General features: G+C 44.0%; 1 protein-coding gene across 3 annotated transcripts in view; it reads right to left on the reverse strand.

The window, feature by feature from the left end:
* mid2 (midline 2) overlaps positions 1-13,211 on the reverse strand; it is a 124,284-nt gene that overhangs the window by 88,088 nt on the left and 22,985 nt on the right. For all 3 annotated transcript variants that reach the window (XM_030061661.1, XM_030061659.1, XM_030061660.1), the window contains exon 2: positions 4,636-5,501. In XM_030061661.1, coding sequence (XP_029917521.1) covers positions 4,636-5,445 — 810 coding nt within the window. In that variant the 5' untranslated portion in view covers positions 5,446-5,501. The remainder of the gene's footprint in view (positions 1-4,635; positions 5,502-13,211) is intronic.

Genomic DNA, 13,211 nt, shown 5'->3' on the forward strand with positions numbered 1-13,211 from the left:
CGTCAGCTCGTTAGCACTCGACGCTAAAGCACACAAAGTTCAAAACCTTCAAGTGGCCGAGAGCCATCAATTAACTACCAGCACTGAAGTGACAGGAGAGAAGGCTTTTCGTCCGTGTGCTTTTGTCCATTTATCATTCTATTTCTCCCTTCACTCGTGTCCTTGCTTATTCTCTTCTTCCTCAACTAGTTGCTGTCTCTTTCTTTCCGCCTTCGAATTTATCCATCTTGTTCTCTCACGCCTCTTTGAATCCGGGCCTCCTTTCACCTCTCAAAGTACTCGAAAGTAAATAATATCCCTCTTCACGACCTGTCCTCAGAACATAGGAACCCTTACTGTGACCCCCAAATCAATCCCTACAACTGAGGTAATGCTATCTGAGTTCCTGCGGGTAATCAGGGTGAACTTTTGAGGCTCTGATTGGAACATCTCTGATTACTTAACCGCAAACACAAATTACGAAAAGATCACTTTATCAAGAGATTGTTTGGCTAATACCAAGAAGGAAAGCATACTGTTTGTGTCTTCCTATGAATGCATGCCTTGTCACAGTTGACCTTAGCTCTTTCTGCTCAACCAAATGCGACATCATAGCGGCACACCAGTAAAGAATAATGAACATGACGACGGCTCCGGCATCTTTTATATCTGCTCTTTTGTTGCTGTCAGTTGTATGCAGAATGACTAGACACCTCCTGCTTATTTGCATCAAGACCTTGTTCAGACTATTTTACCATGTCCAGATAGTATCCAGACAGATTTCAGAAACCCCAGACAGTGCATAAAAAACACATGAAATGAAATTTTGCAAATTAAATTAAATCCACATTTCGCGGTAGTTTGAAATGTGATTTCAATCAGATTTCTAAAGACGCGTCTCATTCCATACACTTTGGCCACTCAAACAGGTTTTCAAACCGTCTTCTGTATCACTACCAATGCGACACACAATGACAGCATCAAATCCAGAGAGACGGAGGGGCATCAGAGCAGCTCAGCAGAATTCATGTTGCTGCTAGCAGAGCGTTATGGTATGGACAGACTCTGAAATAAATTGTCTACTGGCACTTTGGGGGGAAGCTTCCATACATCTCTCCTGTTTCCGTGTTGGAAAGCTGCGCCACCAGCGTATGTTACCCCAGCAATCCAGGCAGACAGGCGTGTGGTGTCTGGACACACAAATCGGACCTGCGCCCTTGCAAATAACAGTGTGGACAGTCTGCCTTAAAGATCTAATTTGAGAAACAAATCGGATTTGCTGGCAGTCTGAGCAAGGCCTAAGCTTGCTGATCTCAGGTTGTGGTGGAAACCCAAACACACAAGAGGTTAAGGTGCACATATTTCCCCTGGATCCTGGAAGACCCAGGAACTTTGGGCCTAAATCTTTTGGTGGAAAAGCTGCATAAGATACACATGGCATCTAGTGTCCATCCCTAGCAAAGTGTACTCAAATGAACCCCTACCTTCCACTGCGGCATGGCGACCAGCACTGAGCTATGTAGTACCACTAGACATGCATATCACCTGCAGTGTTTTAACACTCTGCTGTCTGCACTACCTAGCTATTCAAGTTGCTCTTCATTTTGTTGATTCAGCTTCTAACAGGAGGTGCTAGATTGCAACAGAATTTACCTAAATGACTTCCTGATGGCCTTGCAAAAGACACTCCAGAAGCAGCAGGTGATGAGATATTCACAGGGACAGAAGAAAGTACCTCAGATGGCAGCGATTTCAATATATTTGAATGTGTTACAACAAATAAGAATCTTATGTGTTGCAGCTTTAACCAGCAGCCTTTCACGCCTATCAAAGTAAAACACAATTACCAAGGTCTGCCAATTACCAGACACAAATGTCCTTGCTACTGAGCAAAGAGGTCTGCTTAACAGCTGCCTGGGGAATTAACTCACTTCCCTGCAGTTTCAGCTGCATTCTGTCATTTACCTTGTTGGCACTTGTTGACATTCTCTCTCCTGAAATACTCACCCTTCCTTGCCTAAGGGGAAGCTTACCTTCTCTCTAACCTGTGAAAAAATAATTTGGTGTCTCAGCACCCAGTGTATATAACATAGCAGGGGAAGGGGATACAAGAGGTCAAAGGTCAAACAGGGATTGGGTCAAACAGAGGTAACTGGGTGCAATCATTTACACAGTGATCAGTGGACAAATATGGTAGGTGACCGCATGATGGGGTGACGCAAAAGTGTACGCTTGTACAGTGGTGCTCTACTTTAATTTTTGTTGTTTATTTCATAAAACAGAGACTGGGCACTGTTACATAAAAAGGGGCAGCAGGTATTTACAAAAACACATAGCAGGTAAATGGATCAGCCATCTGTCTACCACTTTCTATAACTAACTTGTCCAATCAGACAAATAAACCTTAGGATATGATGAAAGCCAGCAAGGATATTGGCGAAGAAGTCACTAGCTTGTTAACATGTTGGAGCAATATTCTTGTTCTTGGAAGGAATCTGGTGCGGTGATGCTCTGGTTGGAGCATGTCCAGATGGTTTCACAAGTCAAACAAAGTTGAAATCGTGAGATCAACTGGCTGTACAAGGTTAGCGCAATAGATCAAGCAGTAACGTCAATTATACCACTCTGAAAACTCAAATACGAGATTTTTTTTTTTGCAATTATTAGTCTGAGGCACTCATGATCAGAGGAAAAGAAAGAGTGCGAGACACATGTCCCCTCTCCTTTAACTTCACATCTCTCATGATTAGCTATGCACAAATAGGGCTTTCTCCACTCCGCCTTTCCATGAGTGAGAGGAAGATTATAAGTTAGCAGGGGCTGCCACTGTCACTGGTGAGCCGAGCTAGGGCTTGGAGGGCTGGTTCCCTCCTAGATTTGGGGTAGATTGGGGGAGTTCAAAGTCAAGAAAGTTCAAAGCCTTGGCTGGGGAACGTTCAAAAGAACCACAGCCAGCCATGAAGTGACGAGGAAAGGAGGGGGAACTTAGCTGCTTAAGCTCTCCCACAGTCTCCAGAGTTCCGACTGGGGTGGCCGAAGGTGAGGGGGGAAAATGTGTAAAAAGGGCAAGCACTGAAAATAAACTGCGCCACTGAGTGTTTAGCCAATAAGAGGTGCGGAGCAAGTGGAATTTCACTGGCATGCTGATGCAAAAATGAAAGGGACAGCATACATTTTGGCAGCGCAAATCATCAACAATGCAGAGTGTTGGATTGCATTTTCCCTGGGATGAAATGGGTGTTGTCACATCAGAGAAGCCACTGAGAACATAATCTCTGTTGTATTCACCTTGGAGACCCAATGAGATGGGTTTTAGTTGCATGGAGAGTGCTGACAACATCTCTTGAATTGTTGCTAACATTGTGTTCGTTCCGCACGCTTCCTCCTTTTAGTGTACAGGCGACAAAAAAGCTCAAATGTGTTTCCATTAAAATTCATGGCTATTTCTCCTCGTAATAGAACAGCGACCAAAAAACTTGCACATATACAATTCTTCTCAACAGATAAAGCCCTGGGACTGCCTGTGGAGTGCGTTCTCATATATCCTTTTCTCTCCCAGCGTTAGTATTCATTTGGCACATTCACACCACGGCTACATTAACATCCATTCGCCCTCGGGATGGCAAACAGCATTGGAGTTGGTGACATCACTGGAACCAAGACTTATTGAGGGAAAAACGAATTTATATCCAGTGTTGGGTTGGAGCTCACTTACTCTCAATCAATAAAAAAAAAAAAAAAAAAAAAAAAATTGCCAACTAAAACGTTCACCACTGAATGTAAAATCGGCTAGTGTTCAGTTGGTTAGCCTATATATTTCAAAGTACACGTCCCTTTTACACACTGGAGTTGTGATTTACTGTTTCAGTGTGACATAAGCTAACAGAGGTACACAAATACGTAAACAGACAGGCACACGCATTTGGATACGCATGTAGACACACATGCAGAGCACACGCTGCTGGTAAAGGGGTCAGCTTTTAGCCCAGCTAATGTTAGCTTTGGCAGCTTTAGGTCTTTAGTGTGTGAATTAGCTCCAGCTAGTGCCTCCCTCTGTTGTTTTTCGCCCTGATTCAGCAGTCCTTGTCTTTGGAGCCGGTCAGCACGGAACACAGAGCCTCTGAAAGCTCAATGGCTACGGGGAATGCCAGCTCATCGACTATTATAATGACAGCCTCTCTATCGCTCTCCAACTCCCTCTGCCCCTTCCCCCTCCATCCCCCTTTTCTCTATTTCTTTCTGTTTCTCTCCATCTCCCTCTTCGGGATCTGTCTCTCTGTCTACCTCTCTTCAGAGAAATGAACAAAGGCTGGAGGGAGTGTGTATGATGGAACTGTGGTTTGGAAAGTTCATAGTCAACAGAAGTGCACAGAATAAATATGCCCAGTGTAAGGATGGATGGGTTAAAATGAAATTTTGCTGTTTGGCAAACTGCAAACAAAGAAATCGCAACAGAGGCTCATTAAGAGGCTCAAAAGAATTTTGAAGCTCAATAGTGAATTCTTTCTTTCTCAGTCCAATCCAGTTTCAGGCTGTGACTTACCTTGCTTTTCTAATGCAGAAGACAAACAACAAAAAAGGGGCAGGGCACATAAAGTATTGTTGATGTAGCCTCACGGCATGCTTTGTGAAATGAAGAGGAAACAGCGCACTAACCTTGAGCTTGTCAAAGCGTTCGGTGAGCGAGGACACTTGGTGCTCTCGATGGCGACCCACCAGCTTGCAGAGGGCACAAATGAGCTGGTCGTCGACCATGCAGTACATGTTGACCTTCTCATTCTCGTGCTCCAGGCAGGTCAGGCCGCGGAGGTGAGTGTCCGGCACAGGCTCCACCAGGCGGTGGCTGGTGAAGGGCTTCTTGTTGGGGTGCGTGGCGCGCAGGCAGCGGTCGCAGTACGACACCTCACACGTCACACACGTCTTGACAGCCTCACGCGGCGGATCCTGCTCACAGAACTGGCAGCTGATGCGCGGGTCCATTGCGGCGACGACAGCTGGGCTGTGATTGGCGTTGGTGTGGTTGCCGTGTGGATGGGAGTGGCTGGAAGTGGCCGGGCTGCCGCGGGCACTGCTTCCACTTGTGCCGCTGCCGCTGCCGCCGCCGATAGTTCCTACAATTGTACTGCTAATGGTGCCGCTGTAGGGCCGCTGCGGTTGCAGGCGCCGGCTCTCAGTGGGGGAGTTGGGGCCGCTAAGGGAGGCCTTCTGGAAGCGGTCGATGATGTTCTGCAGGGTCACATTGCGCTTGAGGCCCTCCAGCCCGCGGTGGTTGAGCGTGATGACGTAGCGACAAGTGGGGCACTGGAAGGCCGAGATGGACTCGAGGGGCTTGCTGGTAGAGCAGTGGGAGACCAGGATGCGGTGGGCACAGTTGAAGCACAGGCTGTGGGCGCAGGGCAAGAGCAGCGGATCTTCGAACAACTCCAGGCAGATCGGGCAGGTCAGCTCAGACTCCAGTGTTTCCATCTTCAGTTGAACCAATCTAAAGGTGACATCAAATCCCACAGAAGCTGGCTAGTCACCTGCAGGGACAACAAGATAATGCAAAGGTATGAGTCACTTTATTGTTAGTCATTAAATGAGTCATCAATTAGAGACTTAAAATAAACTTTATTGTCCCTTTGTACAGAAAGGACTCCTTTTGAAGAGTAGTACAGCTTAAAGAGAGAGTACTCCCACTAATCTCCAACCAATAATTCTCTCATTCCCGAAGTCTAAAACTTAAAAAGTCATGAGATATTGGCTTCAGGGGAGGATGACTGGTCTGTGCAGATTCAGTCAAGACATTATCAGTCTGATCACACACGTACACACACACACATACACACACGCACACACATTTTCCCAGTAGCCTTAGGCTTCTCTTAGCTTACATAGCTTGTCATCGGGCAACCATGTTGTCCGCTGACACAGCCTATAATACATCACTCCTCCTGCAGTACCTTAAAGTGCCATATAAGAAGAGGAATGACTGAGTGAGCAGCGAGGAGAGAGGAAAAGAGGGTGGCAGAATAGAGGGGAAGGAGACAAAGATCAAGGGGGTTGTAGAGACTGACAGAGAGAAAGATACGTGGCAGTGGAGACAGACAGAAAGAGGAACCTGGGGAAAACGAGGGAACCTCTTACTCTCCCCATTTATTCAGCTATTCACTTGTTCTCACAGCATCAACTGTTCAGCCAAGGGTAATGTGTAATGTAACGTAAGAATCTAACAACCAAATTATACAGCTCATAATTTAGTACACCACGCTTGGAAGGCACATCACTTGTGCCTCCGCCTTCCATTTCCCCCCTTCCCTCCCATCATTTTTTCCTTTGTTCACTGCCGTCTTGGCTGATTTCTACTCCTTGTCTCTGCCTCTCTGATTCTATCCTCCTGTCTCTGCCATTGCCCTCCCTCTCTCTTCTCCCCCATCACCCAACCAGACCATCTCCAAAAAAACTCAACCTTTTCTCCGACAGGTTGAGGAGTCTACAATCTGATTTCTGAAGCCCTGAAGCCCAAGCATTAGCATATTTCAACAGCAGCACTTAAAAGCACATTCAGGTACTGGACTCTCCTCATGAAAGGATAACTTCAGGTAACTTCAACTTCTAAAGCACTGACCCAATAACAATTGAAAGTGGGGCAGTGAAAACAATGTCTGAGCTGAAACACGAAAATTGATTTCAGATCCACCTCCTCTCAGTCCAAGTCCATCCAGTCCCGGCACCTCGCAGAGTGCGTATTGAGCTGTCTCCCAAGGGTGGCTTTAAAACCACTGGGATGAGAAATCACCAATATACCCCCAACCACCCTCCCAGCCCCCCTCAGGTGGCATCCAGCCCTGCTCACAGTGGCTCCTTTTCCTTTTAAAGAAACAAAGCAGGCACCGTGAAACTGTGGCATTAAACTGGATGACCCCAGATAGCTGACAGTGACAATTTCATTAAGCGAGGTCGTTCCTGAAAGACAGCCCTCCTCCCCCTCTTTGCTAGTCATGCAGGAATTACCAATGAGTGGGTTTTAGTGGTAATGACAAATCAAAGAACAGTTTGCACATCTGGGACTTGATCGCCAATCCTCTTTATGGCCTCTCTGCACCATACTTCAGTGTGTCCGGTTAGAGAGAATTTAAGGTCAAAGACATCCTTGTTCGCTTACAGGCAGGAACAGTTATGCAGGAAGGGCAGTGAACACACAAACAGCACATGGGCATCATAAAAATACACATAAATCTAAAAGTTAACTGAAGGCATCACTATAGTTTCATCCAAGTCAAGATTCAAACTGAGGAAGTGCTGAGCATGAATATTTGGCCCCTATGGCACAAAGGACAATTACCTAGTTAAAAAGCGGACTCTTCGCTACTGCTCAGAAGGGATTTAGATGTTGAGTTGGAGCCAACTCATTTCAGTGTACTGTAATCTGAGCAAAACTCAGAACAAAACTGCTTTCCTGGACTTTGCCGTTTTGATTCTCGTTGTGAGTAGCCATAGTGCTTAAAAGACAGTATATCCACTGACAGGCCACTTAGCTGCCACTTTTCAATCTGATGTCCTTCCTTGACATCAATTGAAAGCAAGTTAAAATCTTATCTGCCAGACACATTGCATTTTAGGTGTGACACTGCATTTCTGCGTACATTGTCCTGGCAAATGTAAGCATGTGGTTTTAAAACCCAGGGGGCTCATTGTCAACATCTCCTCTACACAACATGTGACCACACATGTCATCAGCTCAGACAGCCATAAAATGCATCATGCGGCTGCTGACAATGTGTTGTGATACCAGCTAAAGCCACAATCAGATACGCCTGACACCAACTGGATGTCAAAATTCACAAGTTACTGTTGTCAAAACATTGTGTCCAAGTGACAAGGCATTGCTCCTCTTCTCCATTTATCATATTAAGAAAGGAGCAATTAGGACTAACTTATGCCACCATCAGTTCATTTGCGATAACTTTTCTGCTACTGTGACAGTATCCTATTGTGAAACTGATTCAATTTTACTGTTGACTAGGCATGCCCTTATATCAGAACCTGTAATCAGTGGAGCCTGTTAAAGACTGGCTCAGGACAAAACAATATGTTAGAGCTCAAAGGCTCAAAGTCATCTGCAGTAACCAAGTCTCCTCCCCTCTGCTGCACCACTCACCAGAACTGTGCCTGAGCAATGAGCAGTGTTCAAAGCAAACATGATTTGAGCAGCAGCTAACTGCTTGGGAAAGGCACTCGACTGAAGAAGGTAGTTATATGCTTGCAGAGGCTTTGCTATAAAATTCATTATCTGAAAATGAAATAAATAACCACTCGCAGCCAATCATGCAGATATTATGCTGATATTAGGCAATGGACAGAGGGCGTGTGTGTGTGTGCATGTGCATGTGAATGCAGGCTTTATGAGACTGTGCATATGTGTTTGTCTGTGAGAAGGTGGTGATTGCGAGAGCATTTGTCTCTGCCTGTGTGTACGTGTGCAAATGCACATAATGTCCTTCGCCAATATTCACCTTGGCTGCTATTTATCAGATGGTTTATGTGGTTGTTATCACACAGCCTGGCGGTGTTAGGGATAGAGAGAGGGAGAGAGAGAGAGAGAGAGAGAGAGAGAGAGAGAGAGAGAGAGAGTGAGAGAGGGACAGCAAGCTTCCTCTGTGGGAGCAAGCATGAGGTTCTGCTCCATCACACCAACAATGGGTCTAATTTATCTCAACTGTATCTGATAGCGGATAACCAGGGGCAGAGGAAGAGAGATAAAGAGAGAGGCACGGTATAGAGGGAGGCAGAGATGACCTACATGACCTTATGATGACAGGCAAGGTTGCTGGCCGTTCAGCTTGTAGCGAGTGAGCAGACTGAAGGTTGAGATATGACATAATTCTCCACATAAACCTCCGTCCTTTACACACAGATACAGTGTTTCTCATCTGACACCAGGGTTCACATCTGTGGCCATTTTGCAGTAGCTATTTTGTGTTGGGATAAACCTTCAGTTTAATTTATTAAGGAAGCTAAGCTGATATGGCTAAGAGCAGCAGATGTCCTTTGATACTCTTTAACAATACATGTATATAGATAGATAGATAGATAGATAGATAGATAGATAGAGATAGAGATATAGATAGATAGATAGACATTTTTTTTTTTTTTTACCTTTTAATGCTTTAGATGACAGTAGCGGTATCTGCACTTTAAACCAGGCATCTCCCCTTCGCCATATATCATATGTCATATAGTATTAAATAAATAAATGTCTTGAATAAAACAGTCTCTTTCAGTCTGCACATCAGACTCATCGTCTGTTGCCTTATTGTCTGTCACTGACAGCAGCAGTGCCTCAGCATCATATGACTGCTGTTTCAATGAGGCATGTCAACAGGAGGAAACAAGGCACATATTCATTAAGTTTCTCAGAATAAGAACACAGATTCAAGATCTCCAGGTCAGGTCATATGACTTCATGAACCTCACCTTATGAAAATAGATAGGCTACATGAGTGTAGCCTTTGTAATGAGTAGTATCCAGCAGATGAAATAACTATGGATCTTGACACCTTAGCTGTAAACTTTCACACCAATTCCAAAATGCCCTTTTCTTTTTTCTGAAACAAGATTAGATGAGCCATACCACCACTGAAGTGTCTCTCCACAGGCTTGGCAGATAATGGGTGACAAGGATTGGTGAAACCCGCCACCCCCTTTGTGTGTTTGACGATGGATGCAACTCAAAAATAACAATCACTGAAAATTAGGAACATTTTCTACTGTCTAATTGCCTTTTCGCATGGAGAATGAATGGGGCACCTATTCTCTGTCAAGCCCATTAGCTCAAATTAATTAGCCTACAAACCAAATCAACAATGGCTCAAGATGATAAACCGTAATACTGTTGTGGTAAATACTGCTGTTGAATAGGCTATACATTCTATCATCCATACCTGAACACAGAGGCATACAAGCATAAACATACCCCAAACAATTATTAATTAATTCAGATATAACTGAAACCTTCTCTCACATACCGAGTTAGTTAACCCAATACTGTCCATGCACATTTCAACAATGGAGGGGTCAGTCACTCATCACTCACTCAGTCACCTAGGGACATACAGCATTCTTGGTCATATCCACTTGGGTGGTCTGGCAAAGAAAAAAATAATGTCAAGCAAAAAGGCCATCACCACATCTCTACAAATGTGCTACACAACTGTACAGACTATACAGAATCTGCTCATGTTCAACAGATATCTGGTCAAGAAAGCAGCATTGTAACAAGCATAAACCTAATAGTTGCAAGCAGTGGCAGAGTGCGCCCAATGGGAGCACACCCCTGCTCCCACATCACTAAGCAAAGCTCCAAAAGGACATTTTTGCAGGCAGTACGCCGTAACCATATATTAGGACAGCAGTTCTATTAAATCCAAATTATAACTGCAGTTAAAATATGAAGAATAAGGCTCGGCCTATATGACATCTGTAATTGCCTGTAATCTGTAATTAGGGTAAATACATATTTTGATTAGGCCTACCCTTTTACTGGATGTGGACATTAAGCATTTTAATAATGCTTATATTGACACGTAATAATTTTGACAGTACAATCTTTACCTTGAATTATGTAACTGCAGCAGCTGAGTGTGGTGTGGCCAGTGCAGGTTAATTTCCTCAGTCACATGGCCTGCTCCACTCTCAGATACACCAAACATCTATAGTAAAGACCTATGTCTGTAGTCATGTCTCTGCTAAAATAATTTGTTATAGAGATGGCTTGGTGTGGGTTGTATTACTAGCAGCACAGACGCTACTGAATAATCATAGAAGCTACAGGCAGCTGTGTGTCTCTATGATCCTCTTGCTCTTCCGTGACTAAGTTGCTACTTGTCACTTTAATCATGAAGGTGACACTACTCTAGAGAGTATATGGGCTACAATATGGTGTATAATTGAGTATTTATAGTATACAGTTTAGAGAATATTACAGATTCAAGATGAAACTGACAGAAGGGCAGGACTGGGAGAAAAAGCAAAATTACAAATCCACCTGCTGCTTCAGCACCATGGATAGCGCCATGGATTTATCGACACACAGCACAGTTAGACTGCTGATATTGTCAGGACCATAGATTCTTGCACAAACTTCAGCCAAATAATGGACCAATGGGTCAGGAAGACTATACCAACTATCCAGCTGAATAACCCCTCTGCCCCTGCATTCTCCCTCCTTTTACAGGAAGGAGAGGGAAGACGGCAGTTTAACAAGGGGGATGCATTTTAGTCATTTTGCTTCCAAGAAAGATAGTATCCCCCTCTCATCACCCCTCAAATTGCCTACTGGTTACAGGTAAAACAAAACAAAACAAAGCAAAAAACCTTCAACTGTACACAGAGATATAGATGCAGGATCAAACCTCTCAGTTACAAAGAGCATCAAATTAACAGTGATGAGTGCCTGACCCTTGCGGCTTTGATTTCAGCGGACCAATTCAAGTATTGACTGACTCAGCAGCCAGACCTCATTCCGTAGGACAGAGCTCAACGACGCTGCTTATGCTGATTTTAATGTGGCTGTGTTTAACGGAGTGTGGTGTTATAATTAACACCAAGCTTTAACACACCATCAACAGGCCCATTAAGCTTCTGCTATGTCACTCTGGGGAAACAATGCTGCCTATGATGGGAGCCACTTAGGGACCAAATCTCTAGCCTCGTGAAAAAGGCATTCTGCAGACAGGGTGGCAGATACACACACACACACAAACACACGTACACACACACACATACACACACACACACAAAGATGTACACACCCACAAAGCAGAATTACATTTACAAGCAAAACTCTCTCTTTCTCGTTGTCTCTCTTCATCTGGCATTCTTGTTTAGGTGAAGAGCCCCATCTGGAAGGCGAACAGCTTGAGTTGGTGTTTGAGAAAGCACATGCGCACACACACTTGGTCTCAGTCAGACAGACACAAACACAAGCAGACACATACAGACATAAAGCTCTTAGGCGCTCACTCTGATCTATTGTTGTGCTGATTAGGACGGTGAGATGTTTTTGCTCTTACTCAGATTTTTGAGTGAAATACAGATGAAAAAAAACAAAACACGGACATCACGGATGATTCATTAGTCTGTCTGAAGAGGCTGGATGCAGCTATAGTGTGCATTCACGTACACTCTCACTCAGACTGGATTCTAATCTTCTTATACTTTATACTTTTGCTTTTTGACACATCCTTAAAACCATGCACAAACACACACATGTAAACAGGAAGCCATTTCAGGCCTGTTGCTGAAATGGCTTCTCAGCAGCAGTGGCCTAGCAGCTAACAAACTTAGACAGCTGTCAGGTACAGGTATTGTTATGACACAAGATCAGCTCTGATGAGTAACAGCCAAGACAGTAATGAATTCCGCTCCAAGCACGTAAAACATGGGTGACGGATGTCCCGAAACTAGAAATAATGCTGTGGTTTATGATACCACATACGTCTCAGAAAAACATAAAACCAATCCAAACTTAGATATGCTTCCTTGTTTCACAAGACAAGTTTGGGTCCTTCATATGTGACTTCACATGCACACACATGCATACAGCCACATTCATGAGACCTGCGGTCGTGTAAATATTAACTGACTTTGTGTCCTTAACAGAATATACCAGAAGGAGGTCTGCATTATTTCACATTTGTAGGCAATGGCCCAAACTCACACACATTGTAAAGCAGGGATGTCAAGCTCAATTACTAACCAGCCCATATTAAAAGATGACAACCAGTTCGAAGGCCAAACAGGACCTACTTCTAACTTATTAAACGCATATGACCCAAAGTGGCCATTCTTTTGATCAAAACATGTCCTGTGTAAAAATAATGATTCATACACAAGCATAAACTTTGTATGGAACATTCCTATCCAAAAATGTCTTTCTATAAAAGAAAAAACTAAGATATCTCAATCCAAACTGCTTTGAGTGGAAAATGACATGAATGAGTCCACTGCATCATTCCTGTTTTTGGCGTATTGAATCTGCAAGCCTCCCCTTTCCACCACATTCCTACTGAATGTCTAATAGTTTCATCACATGGAATCAAAATTAACCAGATGACTAATATTTTGCTGAAGAGAAATCTACAGTCATATGTGTTTTTACTGAAATCCGACTTGATATTAGAACATATGATGGTTTATCCTGCAATAAGGTTCATCCTTATTGTAAGCAAGCAGGTATTCAACCTCCCACC

This window comes from Myripristis murdjan, chromosome 10 (assembly GCF_902150065.1).
Source record: "Myripristis murdjan chromosome 10, fMyrMur1.1, whole genome shotgun sequence".
In the NCBI taxonomy this organism is placed as follows: Eukaryota; Metazoa; Chordata; class Actinopteri; order Holocentriformes; family Holocentridae; genus Myripristis; species Myripristis murdjan.